The sequence below is a fragment of the Phoca vitulina genome, unplaced genomic scaffold, assembly GCF_004348235.1.
Source record: "Phoca vitulina isolate PV1807 unplaced genomic scaffold, GSC_HSeal_1.0 scaffold7, whole genome shotgun sequence".
NCBI classification, from domain to species: Eukaryota; Metazoa; Chordata; class Mammalia; order Carnivora; family Phocidae; genus Phoca; species Phoca vitulina.
In genome coordinates, this window is record NW_022589710.1 from 9,292,740 (window position 1) to 9,314,887 (window position 22,148).

General features: G+C 34.9%; 1 protein-coding gene across 9 annotated transcripts in view; it reads left to right on the top strand.

The window, feature by feature from the left end:
- AKAP6 (A-kinase anchoring protein 6) overlaps positions 1-22,148 on the top strand; it is a 574,958-nt gene that overhangs the window by 509,554 nt on the left and 43,256 nt on the right. For all 9 annotated transcript variants that reach the window (XR_004299524.1, XM_032404915.1, XM_032404920.1 and 6 more), the window contains one exon: positions 14,601-14,816. Coding sequence is in view for 8 of the 9 variants with exons in the window: in XM_032404915.1 (XP_032260806.1) it covers positions 14,601-14,816 (216 nt within the window). In the remaining variant the exon portion in view is untranslated. The remainder of the gene's footprint in view (positions 1-14,600; positions 14,817-22,148) is intronic.

The following is a 22,148-nucleotide window of genomic DNA, read 5'->3' on the forward strand; positions in this document are numbered from 1 at the left end:
TTAATCCATTCACCTACTGAAGGACATCTTGGTTGCTTCCAAGTTTTGGCAGTTATGAATAAAGCTACTATAAATATCCATATGCAGGTTCTTGTGTGGACATAAGTTTTCGGCTCCTTTGGGTAAATACCAAGGAGCACGATTGCTGGATTGTATGATGATGAGTATGTTTAATTTTTCACTGCAACTGTATCTTTGGGGTAAATACCTAGTAGTGCAATTGCTGGGTCATAGGATAGCTCTATTTCTAACTTTTTGAGGAACCTCCATACTATTTTCCCAAGTGGCTATACCGGCTTGCATTCCCACCAATAGTGTAAGAGGGTTCCCCTTTCATCCTTGCCAACATTTGTTGTTTCCTGCCTTGTTAATTTTTCCATTCTAACTGGGGTAAGGAGGTATCTCAATGTGGCTTTGATTTGAATTTTCAGAGGGGAGGGGGGTGAGGGGAGGGGGTAGCCCAGTGATGGGTATTAAGGAGGGCACCTGTTGTAATGAGCACTGGGTGTTATACGCAAATAATGAATCATTGAACACTACATCAAAAACTAATCATGTACTATATGGTGACTAACATAACATAATAATAATAAAAAAAGAGTATGTTTAGTTTTGTAAGAAACTACCAAATTGCCTTCCAAAGTGCTCGTACCATTTTGCATTCCCACCAGCATTGAATAAGAGTCCTTTTTCCACATCCTCTTCTGCATTTTGTGTTGTCAGTGTTTTGAATTTTGGCCATTCTAATAGATATGTGGTGATATGTCATTGTTGTTTTGAGTATAAACTTTTTAAAAGTAGGACTATCTTAAAATATTTGTTTTGCATACCCTTCATAGTACCATAGACAATGTACCTTAGAGTCACTAGATACTCAAGAAGTACTAGCTGATTGCAGACTTTATCACGAGACAGGACCTGAGATCACTTAGCTAGCTCAACCTTCTTATTCCAAAGGAAAAAAAAAAACAAAAAAACAAGTCTCTGATATATTAAATGACCACACAACCAGAGCCAGATTGCAGCCCACATTTCCTGAATCCTAATCCAGGCCATAGTCCAATAATACCAAACCAATGATTTCATACGAGTTAATACCAATGTCTTTGCAATTCTCACAACTCAATTTTAAGCCTATCTCATTTGGTGAGTAGAAATAAAAAATGATCATTACAAGGGACATTGTGATTAATAGGAAATGTAGAAATGCTTATTAATACTACGAAGTCCTATTTTAAAGAGTATTAAAAATACATATGACAATAAACCAAGGCTCCTTTGGTATTGGAATTCAGAGACTTACCATCTTGACCTGCAACAGCTTCTCATTTCCAGGGGCTTTACTCTCAGGAGTTCAACTCAGTGTTGAGTTTGCTCTCATTTTCACCTTCTGTTTATGTTGTACCTCCATATGAGGAGCTTAAAGAGCTTTAGACACATTAGCTCATTAATCCTCCCAAAACCTCTCTAAGATAGGATGGAGGCATAAATCATTATTCCCATCTGGAAAAAAAATAGCCTAACTTATCTCTCTTAAATTCATTGATGCTCTAAACTGTTGATTAAATCCTAACTTATATCCTATACATTTAGAATATTTCATTCTCTTCCCCAAGGATATTTTTCTTTCTTTTTGAATTTAATGTCATGAGGATAAGTGTAAAAATGGATCAGCAGGTCTGGTTTTAGAAGTTCCTTTGAGAAGTGCAGGATAGGTGGTAAACCAGGTTCTTCCTTCCCCTCGTGCTCTCCTCCTTTTCTCAAAATGTTCTTCTCTATTGCCCTTCCGTCATGACAGAAGAAATGACTTTTAGGAATTGGAAGGATGTTTCAAGACCCATTCATTCCTTTATCTGACAGCCAAGACTACCAGCAAGAGAGCCAATGGATATCCATTCAAACATGCCATCTTAACTCTCAATAAAACATTGGTGCAACGGACTTCACAGCTTTATGAAAGCAACAATGGAAGTCAACTTTTCAATTTTGTGTGCTTTACTTAGTGGTTCTCACTATAAAGATTTTTGGAGTTAGATTTTGAAGATGTTAGAACATGAACAGAATATGTGAGCAGAATCTGAGGCCAAGCAAGGTTGACTCATACAAATGACTACAACAAAACACTTGTCCAATTAAAGTAGTTTCCTACAGTTCAGGACAGTGAAGGGAAAATAAATAAAAATGATAGACAAAATGAAATTATTCTTTCACCACTAGAATTACACCAGAGAAAATGAGAGTCAACTTGCAACTGATTTGAGAGATATTCAGAGTTGTATTTTACTATTTTTTTACAAGTCCATTGTAGACCACCACATGATCTTTTTCCTGTCACTTAACAGAATAAGCTTATGTAATAATCTGATGCCAGAAGATCTTAAAAGCTAAAGGATCATTGCATTGTAGAGAAAGGGTATTGAGGGAGCATAAAAGTTACATGATTTACTTGAGATCACACAACTAGTTATTGCCAAACTAGGAGAAGACTCTAAGTTGTGTTTTTTTCCCTCAATCCAAGTTGCTTCTCAGATGTTCAACTGGAACACCTTCATGCTCAGATGATGTATATTCTACCTTGCTGCCAAAATATTAGATGGGATGAATGAAGGCACTACCCCCCAGTATATTCGGTCATCTTTTAGGGAGCAAACAGGAGAGAGATGTGGTGCCTCAGAAGTAATGAAAACAGAATCCTCTAAAATGAGAATTAACTTTATTCAAGAAAATGCTCTCAAAAAATTCTCCTCGACTCTGCTTTATATTTTAGCTATGGGAATGTTTAAAGAATGAAGTTCTTATTATATTTCCTTTTCACAAGATTCTGGAATATTGCTTTGAGCTAACTAATCATTATAGCAGTTTACCAGTTGGCTAATATTTAGTCAGCATCTCTCTACTACCTAATATAATGGTTGAAGAGTGTTTTGCTGTTACATGTTAGTTAAACTTCTAAACGACCCTGAGAGTGTAGTTAGTATTACTGCACATCTGGGAATACTGAAAACTGGTGAAAAGGAGTAGAGTTGCCCTGGGTTTCCACCACAAAAGCAAAGGAAAGAGCTAAGAAGCAAATTCCTAGTGATCCAAACTCACAAGAAAATGCCCTATTTAGATGCTATAAAAATAAAGTCAGAAATACGAAGTTTTAGAGCTGTCTATACCTCAGTCTCTTCCAGGTCAGGGAGAAGTAAATAAGTAAACAGAAGGGTCTTTCCAGTGTTGACTTTTTGTCCCTAGTATCATTTTCCTCCTTTTTAGTGGTGTTATTCCCCAAAGCCTAACTCTCTTCCTGCATTCTTATTGTGTCCCAAGTGTTCTTGAATTCATTTATTTCCCACCTGTAGGATTCTGGAATAACAGGAATACTTCCCTAAAATACCAATTCCTAGTTGTTATACTTCAAGTGACACTCTGAGCTTTTTAACAAGTTCCAAGGGTGGCTTCATAGGAAATAAACAATATGTTACTCAGAGATAAATTTGGGAAAATAGGGTTTGATAGAGGAGAGGGGTAAGGAATAGTCAGCTGTGTATAGATGAGAGAGCTAGAAAAATACCATGCAACAGAGCTGAGTGAGTCATGAAACCACTTAGTTCAATAATCTGTCCTCTCCTATGTGTTCCACACTATCCCTGGAAACTCCTCTTAGGCCATCCTTGCTTCTGTGTTCTCTCACTTTCTTTTTCCTTGCTTTTTCTTGCTATTTCATTCTCCGGGTATGATCTTTACGATGATCCTTCTCTTATGGATTTAGCCTAATGGGTGTATTGTGCTGTACCTCATCACATAGAATTCTTTTCTTTCTCTCCTCAAGACTGTCCTGAATATTCCTTTGACCTGGCTGGTGAATACCCAACATTCATTAAACGCACAGATGAGTTCAGGTAGCTGGGATCAGCAGATAATCTAGAGGAGGAAAATCACCTTTATTCATTCCCCAGAATTACTTTGAAATTATTCCCATGGAATCTAATAGAGATAAAAAGCACAGTGGGTGTTGTAAATAGATTTCAAAATATAATAATGTAAAAATAAATGGCAATTAATGCCTTATCTGCTTATGAAAAGAGTGATTGTAGAATTTTAAGAAAAGGTATTTTGTAGTATAATGGCTAAGTTGCATTTATATCCAGCACCCTTTCCCCCTTATTGCTAAAAGTTACCTTCCTATAATTGCAGACTAGTTTAGCATCTTAACAATAATGGACATGTTTTTAAAAGATTATTGCCAAAGTGCATTCTTTATTCCAGGGAGACTCTGTAATAGATACCAGCATTTTAGTAATGATACAAGCAATCTGTAAGCTATTACAGTTTTCTTTAGAGTAACTTAATCTTCATATTGTTTTGTATGTCTGGAATTTTAATAGTGTTTTTAATTTAGAAAAGGAAGTATATAACAAATTACTAATTACATGCGAATATGAACTAAGCACATGACCACTGAGCTTGATTCTTAAAAACAAACATATTTAAAAGTACTTAACCTAATGGAGGGAAAGTCACAAAAAAAATTAAAGAATACCACACAGGGATAACAACAACTTTCATGGAATAACACAGTGAGGGTCTGCAATTTTAGAATGGTTATTATATTTTAGTCCACAGCTAAAAAAAATAGCTAATAGAAATAGAAATACTCCTTTCCAAATATAATTAAAAATTTTCAACACATGAAAGTACAAACAATTAAAACATCATATGAGTGTTTGTAAAAGAATGATTAGCTTTTCCCTTGATGACACCATTCATCCAAGAATTTGCAGTATTAACTAATAGTCCTGGTGGCCCTTAATGATTCAGCTTCATTGGTGAGGATGCTAGATTGCAAGAAGTTAGATTTTTTTCTAGGTCAAAGGTCAGGTTATTTAGGCTATGGAGGTTAAGGTGACTGGTCTTTGGACCTCAATCGTCTGCTGCCCAGATGAACAGAGGGGAGATGATTTTTCTTAAAAAATAGAAGTATTCACTGGAAATATTTTGTTTTTAAATGGTTATAAGAAATCATTTGGTGTTAGAATCTAGACTTATATTGTCATGTACAGTTTTGAAACTATTTTGGCACACATCCCAGACCTTCTTCAAGAAGCTGATAGAGATGTGCTTGGTAAACCAATTCAGGAGTCTTTAATGCTATTTTTAAAATCCAGCTTTTACATTAAATAAACCAGTTTGTTATTTTGAAAGAAGTTATAATCTACTTAAAACTGTCATTCTCTGTTTCTAACTTGCAATTAGATGGTATTTCCAAAATGTCAGACCTAGATTCTGCTCCTACCATCACCATAATAAAATGTGACAGCCAAGATATTATATCAATACCTTTTCCATAATTAGCAATAAGGATCCTGCCAAGGGTTAACTAGAAAAGTTTCATAAACGTTTTTCTACAAATGGTTCTGAAGGCAGTATTATGCTTTTGAAATCTGCTAATGTAGCAAAGACTCATGACAACCAGGAGACAAATATATGAGCAAAACTGTTTGGAGAGAATAGTTTTGTAGTGTATGATGTATGTTATGTAAATGAGCTTATTAGGACTCTCATCTATTTTATTATTGGTGACCAATTTAATAGAGGCATTTAAAAAACAATATTTCTGCCTGACTCCTAGAAATGAAGAAGATACATTGATATAATTGAGAGCAAATGATTGCATGTCGTGCCATTTAATCATGTCATTTTTCAATTGCTATTTTTTGCACTTCACTGAATGCTTATAGAATATTTAGCTTCAATATAGATTAAGTCCCAGGGTTTGCAACTGAGCTGAGTTCCTATATCAGCTGATGTTGTCTTTTAAGTTTGGAATCAGTTAAAATATGCAGATGTCATCATTCATACCTCACTTGAGGTATTTTAATTTTTTTGCTGTTTTGAAGAATTACCTCTTTACAATTCCTGGATGGAAAGTCTTATTTGCAATACTTATATACTAGATATGGTTAAGGTAAGCACATAATTGGCTCAAGAATGGAGCCATCAGGACCAAAAGATCTGCTGACCCGCTGCTGCAAACTTGGATCATCATTTGCCTAATGAATGTTTCCTACTTTTGTTCAATCTCTTTTTGATTATTTATATAACTTACATTTTTCTCAGAAGAGAGATTATCCTCCACTGTCTGGTGGAATGTGAGGTCCTTGTGGGTAGAAAGTTCATCTCTTTTGTTCACAGATGCATCTCAAACACTCAGAACAGTGCCCATTATAATAGGTGTTCAATAAATACTTGTTCAGTGAATGAATTAGTATTTTTTCCATCTCTGCTATCACAACCACCCTGGGTTTAAGAATTACATAGATTACTAATTTTTAACAATGGCCTAGAAATGGGTATAAGATAGACCCCTGAAAGGTATACTGAAGAACTTGTTGGCTGTGTTTTCAACAGTAACTTTATGGCTATGGCCACATCTGGTTGGAAATCAGGGACCAGAATAGTCTGAAAATGGAGAAATTTTACAAGCCTCTTCAGCCCTCTTATGAAAGGAAATGTAGATAATGCTTTTACGAATTGCTTGGAATTCAGGTTGCGTGGGTTAGCATCCTGCCTTTGCTGCTTATTAGCTGCATTAGCTCTGGTCAGTTACTTAGCCTCTCTGTCTCTATTTCCTTGTTTGTAAAATAGGCACATGGCAATAATATATATCTCATAGTACTGTTGTGAGGATTAAATGAGCCAATACATATAAAATACCTAACAAAATACATAGCAGACAGAAATACACAAATAATGTTTGTCATTAATGTATGAGATTAGTGAAAAATAACTAAGAAAATACTCAGAATAGTATGCTAGCAATTGAATAAGCTTCAATGGTTGTTGGTTATTATTTTGCAGTCAAGTAAATCCTTGACTAAATATTTGAGGAGAACATAACGTTTTAAAAATTTTGTGTTTGTTCATATACGTATAGCCAACTTAGAATGATCTTTGGTGAAGTACATGAAGTACCTTGATAGGTCATGTTCCTCATTTTTCTCCTGACACCAACAACACAATAGATTACAATTTCATAAGATGTATATGATGGTAAATGAAACTCACCACTGCAGTAATTAGACTTAACTAACATTCTTTAATTTCCACATTTTCTTCAACTCCTTTTCCATATCCATGCTCTTCTATGTATTCTTTTCTGTTTATGTTTTATGATATTTCTAGAAGTAGGAGAGCTATATTAAAAACAGCACTGTATTATTTTTATCATATAGCAGAATGTCTTATTTGTTGACTGAGATTTATAGGTTTGTAGTTATGACTCCATCTTAGGGAATTTTATAGCCATTACTTTTTTTTTTTTAAGATTTATTTATTTATTTGAGAGAGAGCATGGGGGGAGGGGCAGAGGAAGAGGGAGAGAATCCCAAGCAGACTCCCCGCTGAGCCGGAGCCCAACACAGGGCTCAATCTCACAACTCATGACCCTGAGATCAAGAGTCACATGCTGCACTGGCTGAACCGGGCAAGCGCCCTTTTATTCCTTTTTATTGCCAAATAATATTCCATCGTATGGATATACTACATTTTTTTTATCCACTCATCCATTGATAGATACTTGGGTTGTTTCTACTTTTTGGCTATTATGAATAATGTGGTTATGGATGTTTGTATGGTTGTATGTTTTCAATTCTTCTGGGCATTTACCTGGAAGAGAAATTGCTGGACCATATGGTAATTCTATGTTTAACTTTTTGAGGAAATGTCATACTATTTTCCAGAGTGAATGGCACTACTTTGCAATCCCACCAACAGATCATGAGGATTCCAATTTCCTTATATCCTTGCCAATATTGTGATTTCTGTCTTTTTTATTTTAGCCTAGTGCTAAAATCATAGTGCAGGTGAAGTGGTATGTAGTTGTGGTTTAGATTTGCAATTCCCTGATGTCTAATGATGATGAATATTTTTCCATATGTTTATTGGCCAGTTGTATGCTTTCCTTGAAGAAATGTCTATTTAATACTTTGCCCATTTTAAAAATGGGGTTACTTATCTTTATATTATTGAATTTCAAGTGTTCTTTATATATTCTGGATACAAATCCTTTATCAGATATATGATTTTCGGATATTGTTTCCCATTCTGTGGGTTGTTTTTTCATTTTTTCTTATGGTGTCATTTGAAGACCAAAAGTTTTTAATTTTGGTTAAGTTGTCCAAAAGTCACTTGTACTCTTGGTGTCATATCTAAGAAATCATTGCCTAAGAAGTCAGAAGTCACTTCTGCTTTAGATGTCCTATCTAAAAAACCATTGCCTATCCACAAGGAATGAAGATTTACTCCTGTGTTTACTTCATTTAAAACTTACAACAACCTGATGGGTTAGGTCTTATCAAAAACCTTTGCTTTTTTTTTTTTTTTTTTTTTTTTTTACTTTGAGGAGGCAGAGTCTTCTCTTGACAGCCAAATCACAGGCACTTAAAAACATGTACCACATCTTATTATATTCCTCTTATTTACCAATTCCAATCCTATAATGAAAAGTATGGAGTTTGGCACCTAATTGATACTTAATAAATATTTATTACTATGAGAAATACTATCCATATGATCTCTGTCAACCTTGCCCCAAAATAATAATCCCGAATCAACTAGTTAAAAGCGTCTTTTGAAGACTCACAGAGGTACAGTCTTGCCTCTCATTTTCCCCATCAGCTGTATGTTCTTATTAGACCATGGCTGCAGCATTAACATTCCCTGCATCTGATGCCTTGTACCTTCCAAATAATCGTCATGGTTTTGTTTCACTATACACACTTCCTGAGAGAAGCTTCTATTTAATTTAGCACAATGCCATATGTATTAGTCATTCATTACTAAGTGACTAATTTGATAAAATTAATAAAAAGGATTAATTAATAAATTAATAAAATTAATAAAAAATATCAAATAGGTATTCAAAGAACCTAATATATCATCATTCTTTTTTTTTTAAGATTTATTTATTTATTTATTTTAGAGAGAGAACGCAGTGGGCCAGAGGGAGAGGGAGAGAGAGTCTTAAGCAGACGCCATGCTCAGCACGGAGCCTCAGCATGGGGCTTGATCTCAAGACCCTGAGATCACGACCTGAGCTGAAACCAAGACTCCAACATTTAACCAACTGTGCCACCCAGGCGCCCCCATTATTATCATTCTTAATAATTATATTGAAAATTCCTGAAGATCATCAAGTACTAATAATATAAAGATACCTCTAGTCAAAAAGATCTATTCGTTGATTGATTCATTCATTCATTTTCTTTCAGTAATTCAGTAACAATTAAAAAAAATAACTGATCACCAAATGGGCGTGGTCTCTAGGCTCTTGGCTAACAGTGTGACTTCAGAATTAGAACTTGTAACTTCCATTTTATACTTCTAAAAAAAAAAAATCTGCTCAACTGGATTAATTCTCTTATCTGTAGAACAAAGTTCCTCCATTTCCTGTAGGCCAGTGTTTTCAAACAAATACCTGTGGTGTCTGTTAAACCGTAGCTCATTGGGGCCTATCCCCAAGCTGCAGATTCAGAAGATGTGGCGAGGCACTAGAGAACTGGCATTTCCCAGTTCATGGGTGAGGCTGATGCTGCTTGGCCCGGGGAACACTCTCGGAGAACCTTTGCTCCACACATCTAGTCACAGGTAGCAGATGAAGAGAAAACCGCTGCCCACCTCATGAAATTAAAATGGTAAAATACAGAAAGTGCAAAAAAGAAGAAAAACACTTGAAAAAGTGTGGGAAACCCTTGCCATAGGAGATGGAGCTATTTACTTGTGAATATTTAAACCAGAAGAACTTGCCTGTCTTTTTCACTTTTTTCCCCTCTCTCTGTTATTTCCTTACTCTAACTAGATCGAAGGCAGGTATGTATCCATATTTGCAGGTTGAAACTTCTTTACTGTGCTTGCCACAGAGAGGGCATACTCAATAGATATTGTTAAACAATTGATCAATCTAGAAAATAAAGTTATGTTTAGGGGCGCCTGGGTGGCTCAGTCGTTAAGCGTCTGCCTTCGGCTCAGGTCATGATCCCAGGGTCCTGGGATCGAGCCCCACATCGGGCTCCCTGCTCCGCGGGAAGCCGGCTTCTCCCTCTCCCACTCCCCCTGCTTGTGTTTCCTCTCTCAGTGTGTCTCTCTCTGTCAAATAAATAAATAAAATCTTTAAAAAAAAATAGAAAATAAAGTTATGTTTGACTTTAAAAATGGCATTGCTTTGTAAATGGTTTTTAGTTGACAGATCACCTGAAGTCCTATCACTTTGTTCAGATTGACTTACCTAATGATGTTACATTAACCTGCTGAATATAATTATGTAAGATACATAGAGACAAATTGCTTTGGAGTTTTCTCAGAATTTTTCTCTCTCTGTTTTTAACATATGCTTAGTTTTGGTAGTTTTAAAATTGTATTTTCTTCCTCATCTCTCTTTTCTCTATTTGGTTCTTACATTTTACTTATTGTGCAGTTGGGTTTGGGTCTAATTATAGTTTTGATTGTAAACTTATTTATATGCTTTTGTGATAGTAGATGACACTATTGTTTAATGTCAAGAATATGGGTATGCAAGAAAATTATAATCATGTTGTACAATATGTATATATGTATATATAAACATATATATGTTTATGTTTAATATATAATGAAAAATAAAACACCAATATTGGAAGTCTTACCTTTAATAGTGTTAAACTGAAGCCAGTGTCGAAAGTGATGTCACATCACATTTGGCTTAATAATAGAGTGCTTTAAACAGTCAAAAAGGTTGACAGAGAAAGGAGAGGAAAAAGAAAAACCCCCATTAAAAAAAAAAAAAGGAAAGAAAACCCCCCAGATAAACCAAAAACACTCCTTTGCATCACCATTGATGAATTGAAAACCAGACTGACAGTTTATAAGTGTGATACAAAAACCTCCCGCCTGTTGGCAACGCTATTGCAGCATGTCCAAAAAGACATTTAGAGGGTTGGAGATCCGATTATTGTAAAAGAAAAAAAAATTGACTTCGAAATTTAAAATTTTACTTTTCTAGAACATTTCTCATAGCAAGCCTGCCTTTTTAATAACATGAAGAAATTGAGTAGAAATGTAAAATAAAGCAAATAAAAAGTTCATCAGAAATTTAAATGCAGCACACCCAAACCATATTCCAACAACTGAATTCTGAAGTGATACAAGACAAAGACCTCTGTACTAGCAGAGGTCGTCCTGTAAGAAGAAATTATCTAACAATTACCAAATAATAGGACAACTACATACAAAAGCATTTGGAATCTCTTTCTTAGACATATTGATCATTAGTGGAGATTTTCTCTTTCTTTTTAGATTTCCTTTGACTCTTCTTATCTCTGTACTTTTCTGTGAACGCAATATGACTATGCTTGGGAACCAACATGATCTCATGAGATATCAAGGAAAATGCTTCCAAACCGACAATAATGAAAAGCATTCCAAACTTTTCTGTTCCTTACTTCCCGTCCAGCTGCTTCATTGTCTCTTCTCCCTGACACTCTAGGTGCCCCCATAGCCCCAGGACACTTGCTTCCCGACCCTTCTGTCTTGAGAACTGCAACCATTCAGCTTAGACCATCTGGCTCAACGTTGTTTCCCTGAAGATTTCACCAACTCCTCCAATAGCAACTTGCACAAACTTCTGTTAAATTGTCTCTCTCTACATTACTCTCATTACCACACTTACTTGTATCATCCACCTTCCATAGACTCTCGGCTCCTTGAGAGAAGGAGCAGTAACTTGCTCCTTTTTGAAGCCTCAGTGCTTGAAACAGTGCCTAGCAGATGGAAAGTGTAGGGTACATTTGAGGAGGTCTGAGAGACAGGGATGAGTTTATCTTATTTCAACGTCTGTCTTAGATTGTTTAGTTTGGGTTTCTGTTTTAAAGTACTTTCCTCTGAAAATGAAAGCTAGAAATAGTTACAATACTTACTTGTTCCTGTATAGTTATATTTAACATTTCTCTGTGCATAGTTTATCATGGAAATAATGTAAGCTACTGATTCTAAGAAACATTGCCAGCAAATGCATTGGTTTTATTTAGTATGTGTTTGTGATTATAAATAAATATGTATATTTTAATGGTTGTCATGGAAACCCATTTATGTAGAAGAATGTTATTTTATCAGTTATATCTCCTAGATATAAAAAAGTGTCAAAAAATATGTTGACCATTTAAAATTCTCAATTTTCACCTCCTTTTTAAAGTAGTGTTATTTCCCTGTGTGCATATAGGATAAATTATCAATCCAGGATATAGACTAAGTTCTTTGGATATTTAAAGTAAAAAAAAAAACTGTAAGATTGTGAAGATCCAAAAATTAGATAGTGAATGTTAACATCCCGTCAAATCTGATACTGAATGTCAAAAACAGCTTTCATGGTTTTTAAACTACCTGGACTGACTCACATTAAGATGTGAGTTGGGGATCATCTGGTTACTTAAATACTGGATACATTCTAGATACTCATAAAAAAATTATGGCCAATGACCTTTATGAAAATTTCCCCTGGTGATCTCACATGTCCTGTTTCAGAACTTTGAAAGTTCTTTGAAAGTGCCTGTGAGGTGAATGAAGCCCATTTGGGCTACTTTGTAAATGTTACCAGTGAGGCCGTTCTAACCCCACACATACTGTTAGTGCTGTCCCTGGCAAATTTTCACTTGGCTAAGAAACATTGGGACTTTTTGCTGGCTTGAGGAATGCAGTTATTAGTCTAGTCAACTGCAAAGAGAGTTTTGCAAGATCCCATTTTATGGCATGGAAATAACACTTTTGATTTTCCTAACCCTGTATTTTAAACAAATTTATAGCAACACAAAAATGAAAAATGGAATCCTCAATATTCCTATTCACAGGACTCACTTCAACCAATTTCAGTTGGCTATATTATTATCTTGAAGTGTTAATATGGACCGAAATTTGGCAGGAATTAATTTGGCTTGATAGTTTGACTTGCTCAAGTTCTAGAGCAAGAGAGGAAATTGAAGGGGGTGTGTGTGTGAGAGAGGGAGAGAGAGACAGAGAGAAAGAGAGAGAATGCATTTAGGAGTGGGGAGGTAGCTGTATTGGAGGAGGGGATGGAAACAATGCTTTTTGCTTTAGTCGGCCCTCAAGTTTTATCTTTGAATATCCAGAGGTTTCCTCCTCATTCTGCACTGAACAAATGAATAGCATCAGTAAAGAAATTTGTCAGACCTAGTGGTTATATCAGGAGTTATGTAGGAAAATAATAATGAATGCTAGGAAAATAAATAAGGGTAAGTTCAGGAAACATAACTAAAAATGCTGCACTGGTATAAATTGAATAATAAAATTCCTAGTCATATTTTGCCATAAATAGAGGTTTGGGTATTTGTCATTCACCTTATTTAAAATTCAGAAATATTAAAGGTACAGTGTTCTCTCATTACAGAAATAATAGAATTTCAGCTATTACTGAGTTAGGGTCATTTAAATGGCTATAGCATGTATTATATCAATAAGCAGAACATCTGTATGAAATGTCCACCTGCTGATCTACTACCGCTCTGTGCACATTTCAATGAACTGCACTTAATCATTTTAAGACTTCTTCTAATGAAGCCTTATCTAGATTAACATTTTAAGCACAGATACTTTTAGGCATTAAAACTCTCGCACTAAATGAAATTGCATTGTCTTGTTTACCCTTGTTGATTAATAAGCAATCTGTTAACTGTTAGAGCAGTCCAATTGTAGCAGTCGAAGGAGATTAGTAATTCAGTGATGTTTGTGGATATAATCATCATTTCTCCTGAAGGCTTCAAATTAGAATATCACTTACACACTATCCGTAGGCAAAGAAAAGATATAATATTTTTAGACATGTGTACCCACTATTTTGCTTGAATTGTTCAGCTTAGGGTCACTGCAGCAGTACAGATGCTTCTGGGGGCAAAATGCTATTTTGGTGCATGCATATCCTTCTTAAAGTGTGTGCATGTCTATTAAAGGAAACAGCAACCAACAAACAGTGCAATAATAATCCGGTATCCTAATTTCTGTTTTTAGAACATTATTGCTTTGTTAATCAAGCTTTGGAAGAGAAATGTTGCTTATCCCTTTTTCCCCCAATAATAGATGTTATATATCAAAATTCTTGGCAATCTTATTTAACTTTTTCCCAGCCAGTAGAAAACTGAACTTTTGGCTCCAAAAAATCTAGGAGTAAATTTGGGAAAATTCCATGTCCTTTCGGGGCACTTTTCTATCTTTTGTGTTTCCTGTGACCTGGAATCAAAGCATGTCAATCTGTTTGGCATTCCCATGACCTACATGATTTATTTCATTAAGTTATAAATTGTTAATCACCTAGGTGTCAAGGTGGGACCCAGCATTTTAGATGGACAAATCAGTGAAAAAAGGGAAGAGGAATGGGATGCAGCTAAATTCTTTGGCATTAGTTGAGTATCAATAGGAGGTCTCCAATCTAAAGACAACTCCAGAGCCCTTCTTGTCTTATTGTTCATTGCCAAGGATATCACTACAATTTGAAATTATGGTGGAAGAAGGCGTTTCATGTTTTAGGGATTTCTGCTCTATAAACACCCATGAATCGATTCCTCTCTTTGTTGCAGTCCCTCTGTGGTGAAATCAAGCAGCGACGTCGTGGAGTGGCCTCCATCCTGCGATTATGCCAGCATCTTCTAGATGACCGGGAGACTTGCAATCTGAACGCAGACCACCAGCCCATGCAACTGATCATTGTAAATCTCGAAAGAAGGTGGGAAGCCATCGTCATGCAAGCTGTCCAGTGGCAAACACGGCTACGAAAGAAGATGGGAAAGGAGTCGGTGAGTGATTTTTTTTTTCTTTTAAGCATAATGGTCTCTAATTTTTCTCAGAAAAAAAAATATTTCAGGGCTTGGAAAATGTATTCATCTTACAAGTGGTTTTGCAAACTAAAGGGATAGGTATCTTCGACCACTCAATGAAACTTCCTTTGTCATAGCACAGAGATTTATTTGCCTACTAATAAGAAGTGTTTCAGTGTATCTCATTGTCTTTCAAAAAAATCACATGAAGATTTCCCTTAATCTTACCAAACTAAGCCATTAATTCCTTCAATCATTCCTTCACCAATGATATTCTTTAATCATACAATACCCCATGAAGATTTTGTTAGAAGGTGGCTTTCCACTCTCAAAGCATATGTAGCAATGTGTATGCTCTACAGATAAAGTAATGACATAAAGTATACTGCTTACCTTTTCATTACATAATGAGTCAACACTATTTATTCAACAAACTCCACTGTTCCTTCTTGGAGCTCCTTCTGATAGAGGTGTGTTGCTGAGAGGTAGCAAGTTTCCTCTTTGAGTTTTAATGCAGTGTTCAAGGTAGGGATAGGGATCCCTTTTAAGAATTTTCCAAGTTAATTGTAAGTTCAAGCTGTTGCTACATGAAAGAAATAAATGTGACAGTCAGACTTGTTTAATAATAATATAGAACAAGCCCTTGTCCAGAAAACCTTCATACCCTTAAGGGAAAAGGTTTATTGATAAAATGATTACATTCCTCAAATGACCTTGAATGACCATTAGTTGAAGGCCTAAGTCTCATGTTTGACTTACATAAATGAAGTACATACATACATACATACATGGAATGGAAAGTTTTTCTTATGTGTTTATGTTATCAGTTCCATGTCTTTGAAAAGTCCAAGATTCAAAATTGAAAAATCAAATGTAATAATCTTGCTACAGAAAAAAAGAGGACCAAAAAAAAAAAAAAAAGCCTTCTCCTATGAATTCTAATTTTAAAAAAGCGTTAATATTTGCTATCTGATTCATTTGGCATTGGGGACTGGCAACAGAAGGGACAATGAATCAGTAAGCCTTCTTACTCTTTCTGCATCTGTAGCTATGTTGAGTCTAGGTGGTGATTTTATCCTTAACAGTTCAGTTTAATTATTTTGAGCTAAAGTTGTTAAATTTCTTAAGACTTCCAAGTTATTACCAGTAATCAGAGTCTATATAATTGGATGTCTTTTCTTGAAATGACCTGTTTGTTTTGAAGCTATTTAGCTGGAGTGTTTTCTTTTTCCTTCCTTTCTTTCTTTCTCTTTCTTTCTTTCTTTCTTTCTTTCTTTCTTTCTTTCTTTCTTTCTTTCTTTCTTTCTTAGTGTTGGGAAGGGCAAAAGAGGTTATTTTTTACTCTATGGTTTGAAGCCTCTAAGCATGGTAGTGACCATAATAAAACTTATACAAAAACCATCTGCACCTGGAGAAGCTTTGACATTTGGGAAGCATTCAAACTGCTTTGGAGGAGACAAAAATGGCTTTCTTTGGGGATTTATTTGAAATCATATGATCAGGGATACAGGACTAGATCTCTGTGGACTAGATGTAGACATTTTTATCCTGCTTCTGTGGTAAAGGTAAGCTTTCACTTTAAAACCCTGGCTACTTCTTAGAGGCTCAAGATAATACATAGAAGTAGATATAAATTGCAGATAGAGAAAAGTCTCCCCTTTTCTTTAAGTTAGCTGCTGAATGTGTAGGTTGTTTAGAATGACGGAGGTAGCAAATACGGTCTTCTGTGCTAAACAAGGTTAAAAATAACTGTCAAGAAAAGGATAGAAGAGAATGGGACTAACGCCAACAATACAGTAAGCACAGGGTACCTCATTAAGTTGGAGATATTTCTTGCTTCTGATCTTTGTTGGTTAGATAAAGAGTCCAAGTTGCTTTGATGGGCAGGCAAGTATTTGACCATTGTGGGAGGCTGCTGATACAGAGAATCAGAAGTCTCTAAGTAGTCTGTTTGCTTTCTATCATATGTCTCCGCCCTCATGCCACCCCCTTCGTGTGCACAGGGACTATCACTGCTAGGTTTCCAAGGCCTGGGACATACTTGCACATGGTAGATGTTTGATGGATATTTGGTAAATGAATGAGTACATGCTTTATTTCATAAATTTTGTTTTATTCTGGCATTTAGTTTAGAGTTATATCTATATTCATTATCGGTGTTCATGTTCCCACAAAATAGCTTTGAGTACTGTTACATTTCCATAAGAATATTCACCTTCATGAGACCATGAAGAAACCTTCTGACCTTTCTTTTTGTCTGATAGAGACAATGCTTCCAAGTTCTAAAACATGATGTGAAGTACCCTGTGGTATACTCTTTTCTTTAAAAGTTATTTCTTAAGGAAATTCTGTATGAAGTATTAGATAAAGTGGGTTCTAAAAATGTGGGCTAGGTTCTGATACTGAGAATTAGAAGCTCTGATTCAATCACCACGTTATGGAATTTTCTTCATTAGTCACTTTGGAAATAGCTTATATAAGAGATGTCACTTAATCATACATGCACTGCTATGCTCCTTATTGTTCAATTTATATTTGTTTGTGTGATGATTTGATTACTATTAGTCTTCTCCAGTGGTCTGCAGAAAGCAGCCACATAGCCAATTTCTGCTCACCTTTGCATTCCTAAAGTCCCACGTGGTACCTAGGATTTAATAGGTACTTCGTAGTATTTGTTAAATAAGTGAACTTCCTCTATGTGATGCTCTATAGTAGTCAATATTAGATATTCAGAAGTGAATAAGATCCCTTCCCCCTTCTGAAAAAGCATAGCTAGAAAGGTAATACAAATGTACAAATAACTATAGACTAGGTAATATTCACAGGTAATTATTGCCTTCCCTCTTATAGTTAACACTGACAAAAATATCGAAAACCTTCCCATAATATTCAGAAAAATTCAGGTAAGTGTATAAATGTCAAACAGACTTCTCTATTACCCCTAACTAGGTAAATAATGAATATATTTGTCTCTTTTTTAAAAGTTGCAAGAAAGCAAGAGATCTTGTATTAAATTCCCAAAAACATCTTTCTCCCTTATCAAGATTTTGAAATTGCATAATTATTTGACATTACACTTGTTCTTCATATATTTAAATTCTTTGCCCAGACTTACTTTGTGTGTTTATGTGTGTGTGTAACCTGTAAAATTGATCTCTGTCCGTACTTTTCAAGCTTTAATTCTAATTTTCATTTGATTTGTATGTTGTTTTTTTTCCTGGTCTCCTCCCTTCTTTCTTTGCGAGCCAAAGAAACTTCGACTTTGTTCCTTTTACACCTTTCATTGACTCAGGCCCATTTCTTGACTGACAATACTACCCATTTGTATTACCTTAAGTCATCCCATCTGCCAAAATAGCATTCCAAATTTATTATGTATTTATTGTAGAGAACCAGGATTTTTATTACTTTAACAGTTTAAATATCACTTCCTACAATAGATGAAAATTAAAATGTGTAAGACAGTCCATACTAACAACAATAATCCCTACCAATAATCTATAAATCCACTCAGAACAGTGTTTCCTGATTTTTGGTGAAAAGACCATAACTCCCTGATGAAGGCTGTAGGCCTTTTTCCGCTTAAAATAATACATCGGCAGACTTCCACTTTCAGCCAAGATAAAGTAAGGGACCAGATTTACCCTCATATGTGAAACAACTAAAAAACTGGACAATATCACAATTTTTAACCTTGAATATGAGGCAATGAAGAGATGTGAAATGAATGAAGTGATTCAATGGTTACCCACATTTCTGTCTAGTGTTTCCAGGGCACAGTGTACAGAAAGGAAGTCTATGCAGAACCTGGCAGTCTCGCTGAGTGGAAGAGACAGGTCTGGGAGTCTGAGGAGGCCAAGGCAGCTAAAGCTGCTATAGGACAGAGTACTAGAGAGGAGGGAGCTACAGAGAGAGAGCTGTAGACATCTGCAGAGGGATCTCCTCAGGTCTTAAGCAGAAGGAACCATCCAAAAAAATTACAGGGAACAATTCCTGGAGCTCACACATAGCTGGCAATAGTTCCTTTTCCCATCAGCCTCAGGAGAAATCTCATATTCACAGGGCATGTGCCAGAGTATTAAGAATGATTTGCCTTAGTAATGGAGTAAAATTAAGACTAAATGAATCCATTCTAGTCTTGCCCCAAAACTGTAAAAGCAAGAACTGAAAGAATCAAACTCTTTCAGGGCACCTGGGTAGCTCAGTTGGTTCAGCGTCCAACTCTTGATTTTGGCTCAGGTCATGATCTCAGGATCGTAAGATCGAGCCCTGCCTCAGGCTCCATACTGGGAAATCTGCTTGAGATTCTCTATGTCCTTCTCCCTCTGCCCTCTTCCTCTTCCCCCCACTCCCTCTCTCTCTCAAATAAATAAATAAACCTTAAAAAAAAAAAAAGGAATGAAACTCTTTCAAAGTCATTAAACTGCATCCTGATACAAAACTCAAAAACACTTATAGGCATACAAGTACCCAGGATCCAACAGATAAAATTTTTATTATCTAACATCTAGTCAAAAGCAATTAGCATGCAAAAAAGAAGTAAAATTATATTTTATATATAATATATAAAATATATTTATATATTATATATAAAATATATAAGAAGGAAGAAAAAATAATATCACTTAAAAATAGACTTTGAAAAGATAAAATATATACTGTGACTCTCTAAAAACAGAAGAAACTATAACTAATAGTCCAACAAGGGAAGCAAGATGAAATCATTAAAAACCCATATATACAATGCAGGAAAAGAGGAAAAATGGGAATAAAGAACAGGTGTTACAAAGAGAAACAAGCAAGATGGAAGATTAAACCAACCACATCAGTAATTCTATTAAATATAAATGGACTAAAAACCCCGATTAAAATGCAGTAATTGTCAGATTGGATTAAAAGAAAAAAGCAAGATTGAACTATATGTTGCCTATAATAAACCCACCTTAAGTATAAAAACAAAATAGGTTAAAAGTATGGAAAAATATACATTAAGCTAACACAATTGTTAATATTTAACAAATTAGATTTCAGAGCAAAGATATTACAAGATATAAAGAAAGACATTTTTTAATGATAAAGATGCTAATTAATCAAGAGGACACACCACTACTAAATATTTATGTTCTAATAACAGACTTTACACAAGTCAAAAATTGATACAAATGGAAGAAGATAGGAATACAGAGTTTTGGACAGAGATTCCAACAGCTTTCCCCAATAATTGATAGTGCATGCAGACAGAAAATCAGTAAGAATATAAAAACCATAAACACTCCATAAACCAACTTGTTCCGACATTTAAAACAACCCATCCCACAACAAAAGAATATAGATTCTTTTCAAATGTACACAGAACATCTACCAAAAATGACTCTTTTGTGAGCCACACAATAAGTCTTAAATTTAAAAGGGTTCATATCATACAAAGTATGCTCTCTGATTATAATGGAATTAGTTTAGAAATAAATAAAAGACATATATTGATAAAATCCTCAAATATATGGAAACTAAATAGCACACTTATATACAATTCGTGGAACAAAGAAGAAATGAAAAGGGGAAATTATAAAGTGTTTTGTACTGAATAGAAATAGAAAACAATATTAAAATTTGTGCCACAAAAATTTGCCATTAAAATAATGATCTTAGCTTTCATCTTATACAACTAGAAAAAGAAGAGCAAATTAAATACAAAGTATGTAGAAGAAAGGAAATAAAGATTGGAGCAGAAGTCACTGAAATTGAAAACAGAAAAATAATAGAGAAAAAATCAATAAAACAAAAAGCTGTTTTATTGAGAAGAGAGCTCTATCAAGACTGATCAGGAAGAAAGGAAAAAAGAAACAAATTATGAACATCAGGAATGCCAAATAGACATAACTACATATCCTACTAATATTAAAAGAATATGAAGGGAATATTATGAATAATTTTATGCCATTAAATTCAACTGTTTAGATAAAAAAGAGAAAAACTTGAAAGTTCCAAGCTACCAACATTTATTAGAGAAGAAATACACAACCTGAATAGCTCCATATCTGCTAAATAAATTGAACATCAGTCAAAAACCTCCCTACAAGAAAAATCTAGGCCTAAATGGCTTTATGGGTGAATTCTTCCTAATAGTTAGGGAAGAAATAGTACTAATTTTATGCAAAATTTTCCAGAAACATTTAATAAGAATACTTCCCAATTCATTTTCTGAGACAGTATTACCCAGACAAAGACATTATAAGAAAACTACAGACCAATATCCCTCAGAAATAGAGATAGAGATTCTTAACAAAATTTTATCAAAGGAAATCAGCAATTTATAAAATAGATAATACATCATGACAGTGTGAGGTTTAGAAATGCCAAATTTGTTTAACATTTGAAAAAACTCAGTGTAACTCACCATATTTATGGACTAAGAAAGGAAAACTCTAAGATTATAACAGTGGTTGCAGAAAAAGCATTTATCAGATCTAACATCTTTCCTTATAAAAACTCAGAACTTAAGAATAAAGTAAAAACTTTCTCAGTTTAATAAAGGGCATATACAAATAATCTAGAGCTGACATATTTAATGGTAAAAGACTGAATGCTTTTCTTCTATTATCAGGTACAAGGCAAGGGTGTCCATTTTCACCATTTCTATTCAACATTGCGCTGGAAGTTTTAGCCAGTGCAATAAAGCAAGAAAAAAAAAAATTTAAAGACATGCCACTTGGAAGTTAAGGAGCCAAATTATCTTTACTCACAGACTCCATGATCATCTATGTAGAAAATGCTATCGAATCTCCAAAAAAAGATCCTAGGCATAGTAAAGGACTTTAACAGACTATAGAATACAAGACCAATATACAAACATCAATTGTATTTTTATGTACTGTCAATGAACAGCCAGAAATTGAAATAAAAAAACAGTATCATTTATAATAGCAGCAAAAACATGAAATACTTAGGGATATATCTAACAAAATACATGAAGACCTATACTCAGAAAACTACAAAATATTCCTGACAGAAATTAAATAACTAAATCAATGTTGAACTATACTGTGTTCATGGATCAGAAGGCACAATATTGTTAAGAAATCAATTCGTGGGGCGCCTGGGTGGCTCAGATGGTTAAGCATCTGCCTTCGGCTCAGGTCATGATCCCAGGGCCCTGGGATCAAGCCCCACATCGGGCTCCCGGCTCAGCGGGGAGCCTGCTTCTCCTCCTCCCTCTGCCTCTCTCCCTACTCATGCTCTCTCTCTCCCTCTCTGTATCTGTGTCTCAAGTGAATAAAAAAAAAAAAAAAAAATCTTAAAAAAAAAAAAAAG